Genomic DNA, 19,124 nt, shown 5'->3' with positions numbered 1-19,124 from the left:
CAGCTCAATATTTAACTCTTACTCCAGAATAAACAAATGCATGTTATTTTGCATATCTAGAATGTCTCTGCCCAAAGAGAGCAAAGAACTTCATCAATACTCACAACTTAATTGTAACTTATAAAAAAGAATTATGCATTTTATTAAATTAGGTACAGTTAACATATCTCACTTTCATTTCTTTTCATTTGTTCTGATGCCTGTTGCATGGAAGTGCACTTATGTAATCTATATCACAGCAGTTTTTGAGCACATAGCAATTTCACCTTTCCATCAACATAGACAACGCGTTTTCCTGAAGTAGTCCCATGTTCAAATTCAATCTTATGAATACCATCACTTAAAGCTACTTCCCAAACAGCCACCAGATCTGTCATCTTCTCTAGGTGGCTGTACCGAGACCTATGGAAACACCAACAAAGTAAACTGTGTCACTGAAAGGTTCAACTACTGATGTCTGTAGTTCAAAACTTTACCATTTCAGGGCAAGTTGCCTCTTATAAATGAAAAATGAGACCTCAAAAAATAAGTTCACAGAACTGCTTGTATTTTCAAACATTCAGTTATGACACTAAATATAAACAGACAGTTAAACAGACTCACTGTGACAAACACCATACAAAGACATACATAGCCACTTTACTTCTAAAACTTCCACTTCAGGTAATGGACTGGTCACAAAAATTATACTTAGAATTCAGATGCTTCTGGACAGTTCTGTGATTTCTCAGCAGGCATTAAAACACACCATTTTGGTCTCTAAGAAAGTGGTTTGGCCTTTTCAACTTGGAAAACAGTCAGGGTGACCAGTTTAGCTATTTATGTCTTTTAAATGAGTTGTCTGTAATCCTTCTCATCCACATTACCTACACAATTCAGAAACTCAACTCTGCACAAGCAAACACCCACGAGAGAGTGGGTAAGATTTGGTAAGACATCCTTTCACTTTAGTGATTTTTAAAGTTTATATACAGGCATAAGTCATCACTGGAACTGTAGGCATCTTTCCACATCCGGTCACATCACAGTTCTGTGTTTTTACCTTACTTCATCTTCACAGACAGTAATCTCCTCCCGGGATGCCATAGTAAGCAAAACAGCTTTTAATCCAATTAGCAGCAAGATAAAAAGAGAAGTAGAATAGCAGCACAGAAGTGTTGAGGCCTAAATTTTTCTTGTTTTCTGCATTTAAGATAAAGAACATTTCCAAAAGAGTCATAAACTATCATGTACTGCCACATACAGGATGAAATACAAACGTTCATTTTTCCTCTTAGAAAGGCAAGTGTTAAGTATTCTTCTATAAAACGAGTAAGTGGAGTTTATCCTAACTTCATCACTAACTTGTGAACAAAAGCTCAGAAATTAACAACTTGTCCAAAGGAGGAACCAAGTCCACAGCTGCCCACCTCAGTCACAAACCAGGACAACCTAGGGATTACCACCACTTCAAGGAAAGTGAAATAGCACAGGCAACACCAATTTCAACCTACTTGTTTTCATGAATCACTGCAGTAGTTTTCAACGATCATACTAGCAATTTGACCTGGTAACTCAATCATGTCTAAGTGAACCATAAATATGTAACTTCTTACTAGAGGTTTTTAGACCATGACTGTGTCTTACAACACTACTGACAATTTCACTACACCAACCAGTATATTAAGAGCCATCTGCATTGTCTGTGCACATCAGAGAGCATAATTAAAGTGCAATAAATTTAATTTTTGATAAATTGCAATGTTCAGTAAAAAATGAATTAAAACTAAAGCTGTACAATCCAGGGTCTCTCTTCAGCTCAACAGAGGATTGTGCATTTAAAAATTAAGCCTCCTCCACTCTGTTTTAAGGTTCTATTTTGTAGCATGCTCTTTGTTACTGCCCGTGGTTTTGTCAGTAATCGCACACATTTCTGCTCACAAGCTGAAAAAATAACTTTTAAGAACAGTTAAACTGTTTTAAGGTTCCAAGGATTTAATTCTTACATTCGCACCACCTGCCCAGGGAGGCGGTGGGAAATCCCTGGAGGTGTTTAAGGCAAGACCTTGCCTTAGAGCTTAAAGGATACTGTAATTGTCCCTCCAAATGCATGCAGAAATACTGACAAGAAATAAGAGGTTATTTTTTGCAGCCTTAACTAACATAAGCCCCAACCTAGCCGAGAAAGAGGAAGAGAGACAATGAGCATAAACTGAAAAAGAGAGGTTTCAGCAAGATATGAAGAAAAACCTTTCCACTATGAGCAGTCAAGCACTGGAAAGGGTTGCCCAGAGAGATTGTGTGGTTATGCTAAATTCTTTGATTTTTTTTTAACGATTGGATAAAGTTGCCAGCAACCTTCTCTCATCTCTGACCCTGCTTTGAGCAGCAAGGTTGAATGGGATGCCCCTCTGAGGTCCCCTATAGCCTGTATTGTATGACTCTATGGCATGAAACATCAAATCAGAAAAATAACAGTTAGGCATTAATTGTGATTTTCTTTATTAAACGCACTCCAAGGCCCTTCATCAGCTGACCAAACTGGTTTTCCAAAAATAAGTTTGCCTGACCTATTTGTCAGATCAAGCAGTAGCTGTTGGACTGGTCTGAAAAATAAAATCTTTGCTCAGCATCCTTTCAGATTACATGCTTTTGAGAGATACATGACATCTTCAGGTGGGCCCAAGAGGAAAAAGAAGAAATTAATCAATGATTGACAAGACATGTTCAAGTTTCACTCAGAAAGCGAGTGCTTGCTGAAGAGAGAAATTGTTTCCATTAACCCAATCAAAAAGAAATTTGTGTTCAGTGTTGCATTTCAAGGTGTGCTTCAGAATATAACAAACAAGGTCTGCATTAAGAAACACTGGTTTATTCTGAAACAATTATTTCCTCAAATAACTGGAAAGTTCCACAATGTCTAGGAGTTATCATTACAGCCCCTGAGAGGTTCAGTCTACCAGAGTTGTACTGAGGGACAGATCAGCTGTGCTCTTTACCTACTGGTAAAGAAGCAGGCAGGCACTGGATGAGGCACTTAGTGCCATGGTCTAGTTGACTGGATAGGGCTGGGTGCTAGGTTGGACTGGATGATCTTGGAGGTCTCTTCCAACCTGGTTCATTCTATGATTCTATGATTAAGACTGGACGTGGCACTGATACGGTCTAGTCAATGTGGTGGTGTAAGGTCATAGGCTGGACCCGATGATCTCAGGAGGTCTATTTCAGCGTCAATAATAGTGTGTGATGCTGTGTAATTCCCTGGCATAGGCTGGAAGTCCGAGAGGCTGTATTTCTGCACTTCCCCCTTCCCTTTCCCCTTCTCCTCAAAGTGGCGAGTGCCAGGGGCTGAGGCACTGACCCACGCCTGTCCCTGGCGGCTTCATCAACACAAGAAGAGGCCTCGGGCACGAAATCGAAAGCCAGAAAGAGTGACAGATGGAGGACGTCTACAGGCCACCCAGAGTCTCACATCACGCCTGGCAGCACACAACCCTGCCACACAAGTTTCAGCGGATAGGTTTGGTTCGGTGCTGAAAGGGCTGGGAAACACCCCAGTACACACAATTTCCTTAAAACCAAACCCGACCCCAAGCTGCAGGCCAGAGCTGTTTTCTGGGCAGTCGGTACCGACGCGGTCCGAGGGCAAAGGAGTACATGAGTGGGAGATGCTGGACATCAGCCCTCAGGCATTCGCTCACTGGCTCGAATCCAAGGAAACGGATTTGTGCTAACCACCACCGTCTCGTTTCACTGCACTTTCTGTTTATCAAGGCAAGCAGCTCAAAGGGAGATTTCCCCCTTCATACATAAGGCATTGAGAACTGGTGTAGGATTACTGCTCTGCATCCACCTAATCCATAGCCGACTGCTGACAACGTTGGATGGTGTTCTAGGACCCACATGAACTCGAGATGGCAAATTTCTCCCCACTGCCGACGTTTATTGCCAGCAAGAAACTTTTATAGCATCGAGTCCACAGACAGCGACGACTCCAAATCCTCCTCAGCTTAGTGCTAACCGCCATGATCCTGCATGCTAGGGAGAACACGCGAGCCCGCCCGGGGCCGCTCCTGCCCCAAGCAGCGGAGCGCCGCCGACCTCCTGGAAGGCTTCCCGGCACGTCCCACCCCTTCTCCGGGCAGAGCCCGCGCCAACCCGTCCAAACACACGCCGGCGGAGATAAGGTCCGCTTTCTCCTCCTCCAGCGGCCAGTCTCCAAGGAGCCCGGGAGACGCTCCCTCGGCCTGGGCGAGCCCGGCCATGCCGCCAAGCGATGCGTATCGGGGCGGCAAGGCACGGCAGCTCCCAGGCACCTGAGCAGATCTCAGGCCTCGGCGGGCACGAACCCAAACCTCACATCCCGCCGCTCCCGACCCCGCTCCTACCTCCGTGGGTCCCTCCTCCCCTCGGCTCCCCGCGTTTCAAAATGGCGGTGCGCGGCCAGCACCGCCCCGCGGCAGCCCGCCCCTCGCACCGCCCCAGCGGCGGCGGGCGGCCGTTAGCCCCTGCCGCGGCCCGTGGCCCGCCAGGCCGTTACGGTGCCTGCCCGCCGCCTGCGACGCTCTAGAACTCAGTGCTCAGCCGCTCGCTTGCACCTGCTGAGGCTTCGCGTCCTGGCAGCCCGCCTCTTTCCTGTCTCCCGGTGGCCGTCGGCGGGAGGCAGCGGCGGCACCGAGCCCGGCCCCGTTCGGCGGCAGTGCGAGAGCGGGCGTCCCTCGCCATGACTGAGGTAGCGTGGTGGAGCCGAGGTGGCTGTTGTTCCTGCGGGGTGTTTAAAAACTGCCCAGAAAAGAAAACGAGCAGACAGTTAGGCCTGAAAGCAGGCACCCGCGTCCTCCGAGGGCTTCTGCCGCGGCTGGGGCAGGGGGCTGATGCTCGGCGCACCCCTGATGCGCTGGAGTCAGCCGAGGGCTCTTTAAAAGGGTACATTTCGCTCACTGCACGTGTTTCTTCCTGTAATCGTGATAAGCAAAACGTGACTGTTCTGTATTTCGTTAAGTACACTTCTAAACAAGTGGGGTTTTTTACTGCTCTTACTGAAAAGTCTCAGAAGCCCTCCTACAAGCGGCTGAGTCTTCTTGCGAGCTCGGGGTTTCCTTGTGTTCCTTTGGAAGCGTTTGGTACCCACCGCTCCCTGCACAGCAGGGAGGGCAGGAGCCCTGGAGCTGATGGTAAGAACTCAGGCTTCTGGCTCTTCTTCTCCCAGCTGCAGCAGGAGAAGGCAGAATGGGAAAACTTGAACAAGATACTACTGCGTCGTGGGTTGAAACCAGTGAGTCTTGCTGCCCCCCAAAGCTGCCGGAGTGTGTCAGGTAAATGCAAGCTCATTTGACAGGGTTTTGCACTTCTAAATAGTAAGCCTAAGTTCCTGAGGCATCTCTAAAGCTGTCACTTCCAAATCATAGCAAAGATGTGAGCTTCCTCAGCTGTTGAAAACCTTTCATTATGACTTTGCTTATGTGTTTCTAGATATGATTGTTTTAGACGGTCAGTCTTCTCTAGGAATAAGACTTGCTTTAAAAACGCTGGTGGAAGAAACTGACCGACAGCAGAAAATCATACATCAGCTCCTGGAGGCTAATCGTTGTCTTAGGTAAGATGCAGTGGAAAGAATTTACCGTCTGGCCCCTCCATTCAAGAGAGATACTGAGGTGCTGGAATGTGTCCAGAGAAGGGCAGCAAAGCTGGTGAAGGGCCTGGAACACAAACCCTATGAGGAGAGGCTGAGGGAGCTGGGGGTGTTTAGCCTGGAGAAGAGGAGGCTCAGGGGTGACCTCACTGCTGTCTACGACTACCTGAAGGGACATTGTAGCCAGGTGGGGGTTGGCCTCTTCTCCCAAGCAACCAGCAATAGAACAAGGGGACACAGTCTCAAGTTGTGCCAGGGGAGGTATAGGCTGGATGTTAGGAGGAAGTTCTTCCCAGAAAGAGTGATTGACATTGGAATGGGCTGCCCAGGGAGGTGGTGGAGGCACCGTCCCTTGAGGTCTTCAAGAAAAGCCTGGGTGAGGCACTTAGTGCCATGGTCTAGTTGACTGGCTAGGGCTGGGTGCTAGGTTGGACTGGATGATCTTGGAGGTCTCTTCCAACCTGGTTGATTCTATGATTCTAATGTGTCCATTTCCTGCCAGACAGAGCTCTTGTCACAACTGAGGCTTAAGACTTTTCCTTAGCATTATTGTCCAATATGCAGCAAAATTGGCCTAGTTCCTTTTCAGCTCCTCTGTTATTTTATCTTCTGCTTCTTCCTATACTGGCATATTTCCCATATCTGCTACCACAGCCTTTTCTTGGGTGTCAGCAGATAGTCACGGAATTGTCAGGGTTGGAAGGGACCTCAAAGAACATCCAGTTCCAACCCCCCCTGCTGTGGGCAGGGACCCCTCACGCTAGATCAGGTTGCTCAGAGCCCCATCCAGCTTGACCTTAAAACCCACCAGATAATGTTGTGTTGTCCATGCTTCCTTCACTGTCTTTAATGAAATAATTTAAATGGAGGATTTAAACAAAAATAGTTTCTTTTCAGAGATGATATACGACAGGAGCGAGGTCGAGCAGCTAGACAAGAGCAACGAGCTAATGATTTGGAAAATGTGGTAAAGAACATCAAGTCCAAAATTTGTCAGCTGGAGGACGAAACAATAGCTAAAGCTTGCCAGCAACAGAACCAAGTCAAAGAACTTCAAAAAGATCAACAGGTTTCACAGGTAATGATGGTGTGCTGCAACGAAGGGACGGGGAGGCAGCTTGATGCAAGCTAAGTTCCAACTTTGTTAGGCAGCATACAGGATTTATATACTTTGTCAGAAGGCATCAGAAGGCTTAGCATTTTTACATATTGATTAGTCATTTTATCACATGCAAAACCGTCTCTTCTTCCAGTCTAAATTCTTGTCTGCCACATCTGCTTCCCCGTGTAGCAGTGGTCTTAGCGTATTCATCAGATAAGAAGGACAGTCTTGGCCTATTCATCAGGTAGCAAAAGACCTGTCTCCTTGCTTCTTTTGATATGCAAATTCTCATTCTTTCCTCTTGCACAATGTTCAGGTCCACTCTGACTCAGATAGTTTGGCCAAGGGCTTGTGTTGCAGCTGGTCCACTGATTGACCACTGTTACATTAATCCCACAATAGTGCTGTGAGCATTCAAACTTTTGACTTGTTTTTTAAAGCTGTAAAAACATTTACATTGATTAAAATAAACACAAGACTTGGGCCATAGTGTACTGTTTATAGCTAAGATTTTTCAATCTATATAGCATTTTCTAGCTGTAACTTAGAAAAGTATCTGGGTCCTTCTTCCACTACCTCTTGAGTATGGCTAAAACTCAAATACTAAACTTCCTTGAGGTCAAATGCCAACGTGGACACGTACAGTGCAGTGTCCAGCTTGTGGGTTAGAATAATTTCAGAATGCTCCTACGATCTGTTCACAGGCAAAGTATCAACAGCAGCAGGAAAAGCTGCGAGAACAAGAAGAGATGATTGCTCATTTGCAGAAGGAGCTGTGCAGAGTTGGGATGGAGGAGCAACAGCGCATTGCCACTCAAAACAAAATGTTCTGTCGGCTATGCAAAAGAGCTCCCAAGTCTCTTCTAGACCAGCAGTAAGCAATTTTGAGTGACCTGTACGATTGAATGAAAGAACAGATTTTTATGTACCTGTTCTCAAGATTTATATGAACAAACAAAACATCTCCAGACCTTAGGAGTGCAAGCTAAAGTATGAATTCTTGGACAAACCCTATGAGGAGAGGCTGAGGGAGCTGGGGTTATTTAGCCTAGAGAAGAGGAGGTGCAGGGATGACCTCATTGCTGTCTACAACTACCTGAAGGGACACTGTAGCCAGGTGGGGGGTGGCCTCTTCTCCCAGACAACCAGCAATAGAACAAGGGGACACAGTCTCAAGTTGTGCTGGGGTAGGTATAGGCTGGATGTTAGGAGGAAGTTCTTGCCAGAGAGAGTGATTTGCCATTGGAATGGGCTGCCCAGGGAGGTGGTGGAGGCACCGTCCCTGGAGGTGTTCAAGAAAAGCCTGGCTGAGGCACTTAGTGCTATGGTCTAGTTGACTGGCTAGGGCTGGGTGCTAGGTTGGACTGGATGATCTTGGAGGTCTCTTCCAACCTGGCTGATTCTATGATTCTGTGATCAGTGCAGTAATTTTTTTCTTGTATAAAAAAACCTGTCAACTGGTGAAATCCATGGCAGAAACCAATGATCAGCCGCTCTGTGCACTAGGTGTCAGCAAAGAGAAGGGAATGAGTCGCTCGACTGTGTAACTGCAGTGCCTGCTGGGGTGATCTCATTCTGGGGTTCTAACATTTTAAAACGTAAATTAAAAAAACAACCAAGTAAATAACAAACTTCGGCTCCCCAAACACCACATCACACCCCCTACCCCCCAAAAAAAATCCCCCAAACCCCAACCTGAAAAAAAAAAAAAACCCAAAGGAAAATTAACTCTTCTAGTTTTGGGAAGTGTTCTCTGCAGCTGCTGGCTGCAAGCTTGCTTTAAGGCCTCCCAGGTCCTTAAGGGATTTTGGTTTTGAGTATTCCAAGCCTGTGTTTCTTGCAATAAGATCTATATAGTTCTGCCATAGTCAGAGAGCTGCCATTTCTTGTGCCTCAGGTAGCCATCACTTTGTTGTGCTAGCGTCCCCTGTTTTATAATGGGCTTGGCTGTCACTGTTTACCTAATGAGGATTTAAAAGAGATTGTGTGTGCACAGCTTTTTTCTTATGCCCTTACTGTATGAGAGGAAAGATCACTGAATCTGGTTCCTTGTGCTTTGTCCTTTTGGTAGATACAGATGAGAATCTCAAATGAGTGTGCTCAAGAGGAAATGTAGTTTGGCAGCTGTTCATTTTTTGTGGCTCTAGTTTTTTGCAACCACTTGCTTTGAAAGCACTTTGTTTATTTGGAGGCAAGTTTTGAGGTTCTCTACCTCCTGCAATGGTCACTGAGCTCTAGCACTCAGAACTGTGTCTTGATGCTGAGCTTGCTGATTCAGTATAGTCACAAGATGAGGAAGCTGTCAGAAGGATTTAGCTTTTTTCTCTTCTTGAATAATTTTGCCTAATGTCTAACTTTCTGCTTTGGACAACTATGACCATGTTTTTTTGGTATAAAAGAAAACCCACTGTCTGAAGCAGTTGTTTCTGAGGTGCAGTGCAGTGGTGTAAGCTGGCCTGTTCTTGTTGGTTGGTCACTATATCTCTAAGGCATGATTTTTTGGAGAGTATCTGAAATGCAGTATGTAATTTTTTTTCCTCTAGGTTCCTTTGTCTAATCGATTATTATGAATCTCAAATTAGTCAAATGAAAAAAGAACTAAGGTAGGTCTCATCTAATGGCTTGTGGTTCTACTGTTCAACATTTCCCTACTCCTTGCTGTTCTTAACTATTGCAATGGTAAGTTCCAGACATGACTAGCATGTAAGAAACAGAGAAGTTTTGATCATCTGAGGATGATCTCAGGCTGAGCAGCTTCTCAGTTAGGATGCCAAGGTATTACAAGTTGGTATTTAGACACCTGAGCTATATTTTTTTTCCTCTTTTCATTTTTTCCTCTCTTCTTTCACAGTCACAATTACTAAATTAGTGCATTATCTGTGCTCAGTTGAGTGATCCCCCTAAACAAAAGCTCTGTTGTGGTGCCTGCATGGTACAAAGCAGCAAGCAGAGAGGCATTTCTATAATTTGAGATTATGATCTTGAAAACTGAAATGAGATTTGCTTGTACTGGAGTTTCTGTTGTGGAATAAGTGCATTTAATTAGTATATAAAACAATTTGTCAGAGATAACAGAAGAGCAGTGGATGTTAGGGCAGTTACTATTCTATTTACTTTGCAGTTTATGGGAATTTTATTAGCATACATAACTCCTAGCTAAACCAATGTTAGATCTTTCAGGTAATTGAATTACAGTAAACTGAAACAATTTCTTTTTCCTAATAGGCAATATAAAAAAGATCAAGACCAGGTACAGAGAGAAGTAAAAAACAAGGAGGAATTGTTAAATCTGGATGCTACTCCTAATTATAGAGCACTGCTCACGGTATGGAACTGCTAAGAACAAGAGGGTGTGGATCTCTGAATGGTAACCCTTCAGAGCCACATGCAAACATAGATGTGTTTGATTTCTAGAATCATAGAATGGTTTAAGTTGGAAGTGACCTCAAAGATCATCTAGTTCCAACCCCCCTCCACAGGCAGGAACACCTCCCACTAGAACAGGTTGCTCAGGGCCTCATCCAGCCTGGCCTTGAACACCTCCAGGGAGGGAGCTTCCACAACCTCCCTGGGCAACCTGTTCCAGTGTTTCACCACCCTCACTGTGAAGAGCTTCCTAACACCTAGTCTAAATCTTCCCTCTGCCAGTTTAAACCCATTACTCCTCATCCTGTCATTACAAGAGCTTGTAAATAGTCTCTCCTCAGCCTTCCTATAGGTCCACTTCAGATACTGGAAGGCTACTATAAGGTCTTCTCAAAGCCTTCTCTTCTCCAGGCTGAAGGGCCCCAACTCTTGTAGCCTGTCCTCATAGGAGAGGTGCTGCAGCCCTCTGATCATCTTCGTGGCCCTCCTTTGGACTTGCTCCAACAGTTCTGTCCCCTTGTTACGTTGTCATAAGCATAACCTCTCTAGGCAGAGTTTACTGTCTTTATGCAAAGATTCTGTTTGAAAGATCTTTACTGGGGACTGCATAGACCTCCTTAATCATAGGTTCTTCACCAGTGGTCTAATGCAGTAGGTTCTTGCTCTTGACTAATCCCTCATCCATACTGTACAAGCAAATAGGAACCCTTCTTAATGTGCACACACTTCAAATTGTTTAAGCTTTTTGATTATGGAATGGGTGAAATGGAAGAAGTAATGCAGTGTATGTTGCAGTCTTTCCAGAAACAACTTATTGAAACAAAAGCCAGGAATGAGCAGCTTTTGCTTGAAAATGTAAATCTCAAGAAAGATTTGGAAATAAGGTAAGAAAGGATAACACATCCACACTAAGGGTGCTTCTGTAGAGTTTGCTTTGCAAAGAAAGAAACTGGAAGCACCAGCAATTGTAAAGGTAGTATGAAATTGCTTTATAAGCAGTTCACAGAAAGAAGGTATAGCAGGAACTGTCAGCCCTCTCTCCCTGCACTCTGAATAACAACAACTGCTAATAGTTTGCTGTTTATTGCTGTTGTCATGTAGAAATATTGCAGATTTTCACTCCCACAATGATGTGGCACTGGCAAAATTCCCTTAGTTTTTCTGCTTGGCTAAGTTTTATAGATACCTTCAAATGCAAGACCTATTCTTCTTTCTAACAGACCAACTGCACAGGAATTAAAACTTTACAAGCACCAAGTGAAGAAACTAGAGAAAACTTTAAAGACGACTATTCAGTAAGTATATTGCTTCAATAACTTCCATGAATCCTCTGAACTTCTTAAGGCAAAGATAATCTGCAAGCTGTAATGTAGCTAGTGGCTGATAAAGCACGTACCTTATCACTCTTCCTCAGAGCCTGGATATTGGCAGCAAATGCACCTACATCTCTGAAGCCACCATGTGAATCTCTAAAGGGGTGGCCTGGTCTCCAAGTGGGAGCACAGCAATATATCTTCCCTAGTCTATTTTGTCTTTCTGGATGTGATTTGAGTGCTATCACAGGCAGCGTGGACAGTACCAGAGGGTGGTGTTTGCTGTTTCTGCGAGCTATAAAGAAAGCTCCTGGTCACATTAGGGGTTATGAATGAGAAAATAGGAACTGTCAAAATGTTGCATCTATACTAATGTTAGAAATGATGTGGCTTTTTTTTAGCTTTTGAAACATTTCTAAGAAAATACAGTGAAGGTGTTAGAGAGTCAGTATTGACAAAGGGTTTCTATCTGTAATTTCACTTATTTCTGTGTATGTGTATTGGATGCTGAATCATATATTTCATAGCCTCATAAAGACACTTAAAAATGTCCAGTTCTTCATTTTTCATCATGTGTGTCTGAATGGTCTTTTCTCTCCTGCAGTGGGTATGATTTAGATGGTAGTTTTAGAGAAATTAATCCTGGATTTGATGAGGAGAGTAGTGAGCTATATGTAACCCAGGAAAGATGTTCCAAGCAGATAAAGACTGAACATGGAATTTGACCCTGTTGAGTTAAATTCTGGATGTTAACAGCCACAGGAGAATCTCTTGTAACAGAACAGCTACACATCTGATGGTGCCCCTTTTTGGAACAGAATCATAGAATCATAGAATCAACCAGGTTGGAAGAGACCTCCAAGATCATCCAGTCCAACCTATCACCCAGCCCTAGCCAGTCAACTAGACCATGGCACTAAGTGCCTCATCCAGGCTTTTCTTGAAGACCCCCAGGGACGGTGCCTCCACCACCTCCCTGGGCAGCCCATTCCAATGCCAATCACTCTCTCTGTGAAGAACTTCTTCCTAATATTCAGCCTATACCTACCCTGGCACAACTTGAGACTGTGTCCCCTTGTTCTATTGCTGGTTGCCTGGGAGAAGAGGCCACTCCCCACCTGGCTACAATGCCCCTTCAGGTAGTTGTAGACAGTAATAAGATCACCCCTGAGCCTCCTCTTCTCCAGGCTAACCTCAACTTGAAGACTTCAGATAAATTAATGATGCTTACATTTGGTATTATATACTCTAGCTAGTTCATTTGATGGAATTCTGTTAATAGACTTCATAAAGTGGAGACTTCATTTTGTGGGTGTAATTATACATGCTACATACCTGGTTCTTTAATCAAGCTGAAAGTAGTAGCTGCTCCCAAGGCCACTCGTGTAAACCACTGTATGTGTTTGACCTGTAGATCTTCTGGGAGTAGCACCAGAGAAAGAACAGAAGAAAAGAAAGAACCTGAGAGTATCACAGGAGTGGCTCAGCTGCAGGCAGTTTGCCAGCAATACTTACAGGTATGCAAATTGCACCTGTGCTGCGTGTATCTAGCAATGCAACAAAATAGAATACAGGAGTTGTGGTTAACTATGTAAACTGAAGCATGCTGGGTTGCCACCTTGTGTGGCATCCTCTACATGAATGAGTAAAGTTCTGGGTTTGGCAGTTGATGTAAATGTGGTTTTAGTTGTTCTGTCTTAAGTTAAAGTACCTGAAAATACAGCAAGGAAGCAGAGACTGGGTTGGCGAACATCACATTGGTGATTTAGCATGAGTCTTTCTAGTACAGGGGCTTTGTTTAAGGTCTTAGGCAAAACAGCTCCTTATATTGTGGTTTAAACGTGCCTGAAGAGACAATGGCTTTTATTTGTCTTTGACCAAAAAAAAAATAAGGTAGCAGCAGATACAATAAAACTTAGTAAAATGTAAACTGTGGAAGTAACAATGCCCTAAGTGAATAAATGTTAAATATCCCTCAAAGGGACATTTGCATTGCTTCTTTGCATCTTCTAGCTAGTATACTTTAAAAACTTTGACTCACATGCATCTGTTTGAACGTGTTGATAGTAACTTGTTGGTTCTGTTTATGATTGAATGTTCAGACAACCATGACTGGCAGAGAGGGATTTTACTATAAACTGTTGCACGTGTTTGAGCAATAATGTTTATTATTTGGTGTTGAAGGTTTTGTCCCATATCGATTCTGTTCTGCGAAGTCCAAGAGCTCCTCCATTGATATACAGGCGCAGCAAAGGGCCAGTGCAAAGCTGCCTTAAAGGAAATGGACAGGAATGTGGTTTTGAGCACCTTCCACTTGCTATAGAAATGTGGGCAGATCAGTTGATGGCCCTAAAGGTAACACATTGCTGTGGTTGGTTCTATGTTCCTCCTTTCATCTGACCACCCCATGGTCTCTACCTACATGTAGTTTTTCCTGTGTGTAGCTTTTGTTATTGCCTGACATGGTGTTAGATTTTAGAATAATTGTGCTGTCCATGCAAACCACTTTAAAACCAGAGTGAAGTGAAAAATGTGCAGTGTGCCTACAGGGCAGACAGACTCCTCTGTGTGTGTCATCTAAATGTTTTTGTTCAGTGGTTGAGTCCTTAAGACAACACTTAAGCATAGAGACTCTGTGCTTCACACATTAATATCCATGCATTCTATTTCTGTTTCCTCCTTTTGTCTTGACAGAACAGTAATTTGTTTGCAATTTTTTTTTATACCAAACTCATGGTGAACAACATTTCTTGTATCACTGCAACTATAATACCTGGATTACTTTTTAGATTCTCAATGTTTTTTTAAGTCAAAGAATGTAAGCAAGATGCTGTGCTTAAATTCCACAAAAAAAATAAAACCTTAGTGTCTCCAGTACTAGGATGTTTTTGCATGTGAGAAACAGAAGATTTGCCTGTTTCTATAATAAACACAACTCTAAGAAGTTAGTAAAAAATGAGTTGTGTCCTCTCCTTTCCTTTGACAGGATTTGCATAAGTCCTTGAAAAAACTCTCTCTGGAATTGCTGCCCTGGCACGCCACAGATCCACAGGATAACAGGGAATCCATACGAGTTGAAGACCTTCAGTTCATAGTGGATGCAATTTTGGAAGAAATAGAAAATAAGGAAAAGGTAACTCTTGCCAGAGGTTTATAATCACAGATTACTGTGGAATTCTTAAGTGGATTCTTCACACAGTGATTAGATTTGTGCATTTGAAAGCCTTGTAGCGTTTAAGAAATTGCTGCTTGAAGATATTCAGTAGTCAAAGCCTGTTTTAATGTAATGGATAAATTCACCTTGGGGAAAACTGCTTTAATTAAAGGCATTTGACCAATGATGTATTTGCATTGCCCTGTAGTCTCAGGTATTATCCTGTTCTGTTTCTCAGTCAGTATCGAGAATACATAAACACACTTAGCAGCAGCCAAGAAAGCTTTCCAGAGAGTATTTTTGTTTTGCTGGATGTTTGTGCCTGAAATCTCTCTTTGCAGTGTGTTTCCAGATTTAATAGTACTGGAACTGCTATGGTTTAATAAGAGAAGTTACACCTGCCTTTCTTCATAGGCTAGCTTTAAGAATATTTCACGGTTTAAAAGATTAAGTCTTGCTTTGTTAAGTGATAACACTGACAAGTAATTCATTCTGCCTGCTACAGAACAGCCAGAAACCATCCTTACCAACCCTATCTGCAATAGTCTCTCACTTCCAGAAGCTGTTTGATGTGAACTCTCTGAATGGTGTTTATCCACGAATGAATGAGGTTTACACAAAGCTTGGGGAGATGACCAATGCTATGAGAAATCTCCATGAGCTCCTAGAACTAGGTAAAGCTTTACTCTTTGAAACTTGTTCAGACCATTTCCAAGGAAAGAAGACAACAAGTTGAAAGGCTGCTCTCATGAAAAATATGCTGAGCTGCTGAGAAATGAGTAAACTGGGCATATTTAGGGAGATAAAAACAGGTTGCTGTCAGCTGAGAGTTTAAATAGCAAAAAGCCATTATTTGTAAGCCTTTAGCAGTTGCTGAGGAATATGAGGGAGGCAGAAGAAAGCTAACAGGAAACTATTTTTTTTTTTTTTTGTTCTCACAAAGCTTTGTTTCCTGTGAGCTGTCTCTGTAATGCTTGAGCAACTGTTATTCTCTCCTTGAAAGATAACCAATTTAAAAAATAACTCCCACTCTACTGTAGATTTCTACTTAGTATTTCTATGTCTAGTCCTCAGAAACTTTGTCTTATGCTGATAAACCTAAAAGTATTTGTTAAATGCTAGCACTCAGAGGCATACTTGAGTACTTACCAATACCCATTCTCTTTTGGTTCATCCTTCTGGAGAACAGCAGCTGCTCTTGGGTTTAAAGGTTTGTCTGTGCCCCAGAGCAAGGCTCCTGGCTACTAAGGTCTTTTAAGCCTCATACAAGGAGGGAAGCAGCCTTTCTGCTCAGGAGCTGAGGAAGCCTCATTTCTCCCTAATAACTGCAAAACCGATGGGAGCACAGAAGATGCCTTTCCTCAGCCTAGTTCTGAAACCAAGTTAAAAAAATGACAAGGAGCTTGTTACCTTCAGTCAGAGCAGGTAACATCCAATACAAAACCAAGTTCTGGCTCTTGAAGTATTTATTGAGCAAGGCCTAGCCCCTAGACCACACTTGTGCTGTGTCACAGGAACCTAATGACTACACTTCTCTCTCTAATTTCAGCTGGCTGATTTCCACTGACATTGTAGGGTATACTTCAGTATCATCTCTGCTGTGAAAACATGCAGCTGTGACATTTGGTTTTAGCCACTAAAGGCTTAGCAAGATTCACCATTTCTAGCTAACATTAGTTTATTGCTGACCACAAGCACTTTGTTTTCTGGGAGTGATGGAACTTTTAAGCCTAGAGCTGTGAAAACTGAATAAAATCCAGGCACCTGCAAGAATTGGAGTGTATTTAAAGTATCTTCCTCTTACTACTGTGCTAAGAAACACAAAGTGTTTATTTTTCCACAGACAGTTCAGCTCCACCCACTGTGGTAGTGGATACTGTTGGGAAACTGTGTGACATAATTAACAAGAAGGTGACCAAGCAGGTACAGCAGCTTCTGGGGACCCAAGACATCTGCAGGTATGTGGGGCTGTGCCATCAGCGGTCATTTTTCAAGCATCAAATTTAGTAACTGAGAAAACTACCTAAAACTGAGCTATAACAGTAAAGTAGTTACTACTATCCTACATGAAATTAATCTTGAATGCTTTCAAAAAAGATAAAGCTGGCAAAGAGAAAAGGCCCAAAGTTTCCAGCTACCTACAAATATGTCTTTAGCAGATGACAGCATACATATGCCTGGTAGCAGACTGTAAGAGCATGCATTCTGCAAACATACTAAAATTAGCTGCAGCAGGCAGCAAGTCTGACACACGCTGAGTTAACAGTACTAACTCCCTCACCCTTTCTGCACTCCTCACAGTTTTAGCTAGAGAACTTATAAAACATTCTTTGCTACATCTTTAAGGTAGTTATATCAGCCACCCCCAGGCAGTATGTCTAGCATATGCAGATTTGTGTTCCAGCCCAAAATTACCTGGTGCCATGTGAAGAGGAAAGGAAGGATTGTATGCAGGGCAGAAATAATGAAGTTGACAGCCAGCATTTGTTGGCTGCAGGTTTCAGATTTTGGGAAGACTTTTTTTGTAGGATGTTTTTGTATACTAGTAAGTAAGCATGAACGTTTTCAGAAAGCCCTGACATCATGTAGCAGAAGAGCCAAGGAGGTAAACTTACAACACCCTTGCACCTTTTATCTGACAGTCTCACTTACCCATTTCAGAATAATCAACAAGCTAGAAGAACATGAGTGCTTCTTTCCACCATTTCAAGCTCTCATTCAAGATTTACTCTGTCTTCTGGGTGAGTAGTATTTGCAACAGTTGTAATTATCTCCATGCCAGTGCTTCCTCCTACAGCTTTACATAGCTAACATGTGCTTTGTTTACTCCTGGTCACAAGGATGATGTGAAGGAATGTGCTAGCTCTCTTCTCATCTTTGCTCAGGAAAGAAGCAAAACACTTTGAATATATGCAATGCCATTTTCAATGAAAACAATCAGATTACTCTTGAAATAAGCTAAATTGATCTTTTGGGGTTTCTGCAAAAGCTTTAAAAGGTGTGAGGAGCTTTCTTTTATTCGCTGTTTCTGATATTTAAGTTGGAATTCTGACTGTTCTAGGTACATCCATCTTACCCTTCTGCTTTTCATTCTGTTTCAGAGATCCATAACCTGGATGATATTTTACCTACTGTGAAAAATCTGAAATTGGCAGCTAGTTAGGAGTTAGCAAGACTTGTTTTGCCTGTGAACATACCTCTTGATGCACATGACATGACAGCTGCCTCCAACCTTTTTTTGACATAAAAGCTGCTGCATTTTTTCGTTTTTCTTAATTGCTGTTTCATGGCCAGTTTAAGAAAAACTTACTATAACCACTACAAGCTGGTCTGCTTACTTCCAGGGAGCAAACCAGCACTCTGTGTCCATCTAGGAAGCTGAAGCCAACACAAAGGTGGACACACTGTAACAACAAAGCATTCTGAAAGTTTCTGACACAGTAAGTACAAGCTAAAGGTGTTCTAATTGCCTTAGCCACAACACTTTTCTCATTTGCTAATCTTGGTCTTCTGAAGAACCTATTTTAGAATGTTTACACTTTCAGATCAGTTTGGGACACAAGTAAATGGTTACTCTGTGAGTGCTCTGCCTAGGTCTGAGGCAGTCTAACATACTCTAGGCCACTTTCAGGTGGTGGTAACTTAGGGGTTTCTGTCTAGCAGAAATGTCAAGTTACGGTGTTCATCTTTCAAAACTCAGGTTTAGAAATGCATAGATCAATTTTTGTTATGCAAGACAGAATTTTATTGTACAGAAACAAGTACACCAAGCTTCCAAAAATATTTTGGTATATTTTGCTGTAATGTTAATAAAGCTCAGTTTACAAAACTCTGCTGTTGCTCAGGCAGAATGGTTTGCCATCAAGGTTTACAAGATTTTTGAAATGTACTGTAACAAAGAACAAAACCTGTTAAGGCATCACAAACTAAAACCTTAATGACATCTTGGTAAACTAATCTCCCTGCTTTCAGGAGCTCATTATATACATACCTGCAGCCACAATCTGCTAAAATGCTTTTGAACAGTGGAATACCAGTTTCTTAGTTTCTCACTAGTAAAGTCTTAAACAGCTTTGTAAAGCTCATTCTGTAGCCCTTCACATGAAGAATGCTATTTAAACATGAATTCTTCTAAAAGTACAGTGATTTCCTCTTAAAAGAACATCAGTGGGAACCTGGAGAAGTAAAACTCCCAAGGAAAGGAAATGACAGCTGTCAGTCCTAAATACTTCCAGGTACAACACTTCCTCAAGAGAGTATTCACAGTTAGGGTTCTTTGGGGCAGTTATGCCAGAAACAGCAAAAATAAAGGGCTTATTATTTAGGGACAAATGATACCCAGTGTGTGAGTGCACTGAGGGTTTGTTTGATTGGTTTTGTTTTTTTAACTCAGTGAGAACTAATCTGAGTAGGATCATTAAATGTCCTGAGCTTAAGACTGCTTTGAATTTGCAGTTAACTGTTCAAAATACTAATTACAAACCAGATCTGTACATTCATATAAATCTGAAAAATAAGGAACTCATGGACATGTGAATCAATCAATTTTTCTTGCGTCTACTCCTCGTCAGCTCATAC

General features: G+C 42.6%; 3 protein-coding genes across 6 annotated transcripts in view; 1 reads left to right on the top strand and 2 right to left on the bottom strand.

Annotated features, from left to right (window-relative positions):
- The window catches only part of FAIM (Fas apoptotic inhibitory molecule), a 10,765-nt gene extending 6,308 nt beyond the window's left edge, over positions 1-4,457 (bottom strand). Inside the window, exons 1-3 of one of the 4 annotated variants that reach the window (XM_064156591.1) lie at positions 4,368-4,426; positions 1,043-1,182; positions 267-402 (exon numbers count right to left, since the gene is read on the bottom strand). In XM_064156591.1, the coding sequence (XP_064012661.1) occupies positions 267-402; positions 1,043-1,086 (180 nt within the window). In that variant the 5' untranslated portion in view covers positions 1,087-1,182; positions 4,368-4,426. The other 3 variants (XM_064156583.1, XR_010305218.1, XM_064156598.1) reach the window with 3 other exon arrangements.
- CEP70 (centrosomal protein 70) lies at positions 4,441-18,378 on the top strand. The gene is made up of 16 exons (XM_064156622.1): positions 4,441-4,711; positions 5,189-5,294; positions 5,452-5,575; positions 6,509-6,689; positions 7,418-7,587; positions 9,257-9,316; positions 9,939-10,038; positions 10,875-10,963; positions 11,300-11,374; positions 12,807-12,909; positions 13,577-13,747; positions 14,379-14,525; positions 15,052-15,220; positions 16,390-16,504; positions 17,208-17,287; positions 17,648-18,378. Exons 1-16 carry the CDS (start codon positions 4,703-4,705, stop codon positions 17,707-17,709), a joined length of 1,761 nt encoding a protein of 586 aa, XP_064012692.1. The 5' UTR covers positions 4,441-4,702; the 3' UTR covers positions 17,710-18,378.
- ESYT3 (extended synaptotagmin 3) overlaps positions 18,268-19,124 on the bottom strand; it is a 34,938-nt gene continuing 34,081 nt past the window's right edge. Inside the window, exon 23 of the mRNA XM_064156529.1 lies at positions 18,268-19,124. Coding sequence (XP_064012599.1) covers positions 19,088-19,124 — 37 coding nt within the window. The 3' untranslated portion in view covers positions 18,268-19,087.

Source organism: Pogoniulus pusillus, chromosome 2 (genome assembly GCF_015220805.1).
Source record: "Pogoniulus pusillus isolate bPogPus1 chromosome 2, bPogPus1.pri, whole genome shotgun sequence".
NCBI classification, from domain to species: domain Eukaryota; kingdom Metazoa; phylum Chordata; class Aves; order Piciformes; family Lybiidae; genus Pogoniulus; species Pogoniulus pusillus.
This window is presented reverse-complemented; position numbering and strand designations above follow the sequence as displayed.

What these genes read in the sequence shown, in the direction of transcription:
- CEP70 (XM_064156622.1), top strand. An exon ending in AAGATCAACAGGTTTCACAG is followed by an intron (nt 6,690 to 7,417) that starts GTAATGATGGTG and finishes ATCTGTTCACAG; the next exon opens with GCAAAGTATCAACAGCAGCA. An exon ending in GGGACCCAAGACATCTGCAG is followed by an intron (nt 16,505 to 17,207) that starts GTATGTGGGGCT and finishes TACCCATTTCAG; the next exon opens with AATAATCAACAAGCTAGAAG.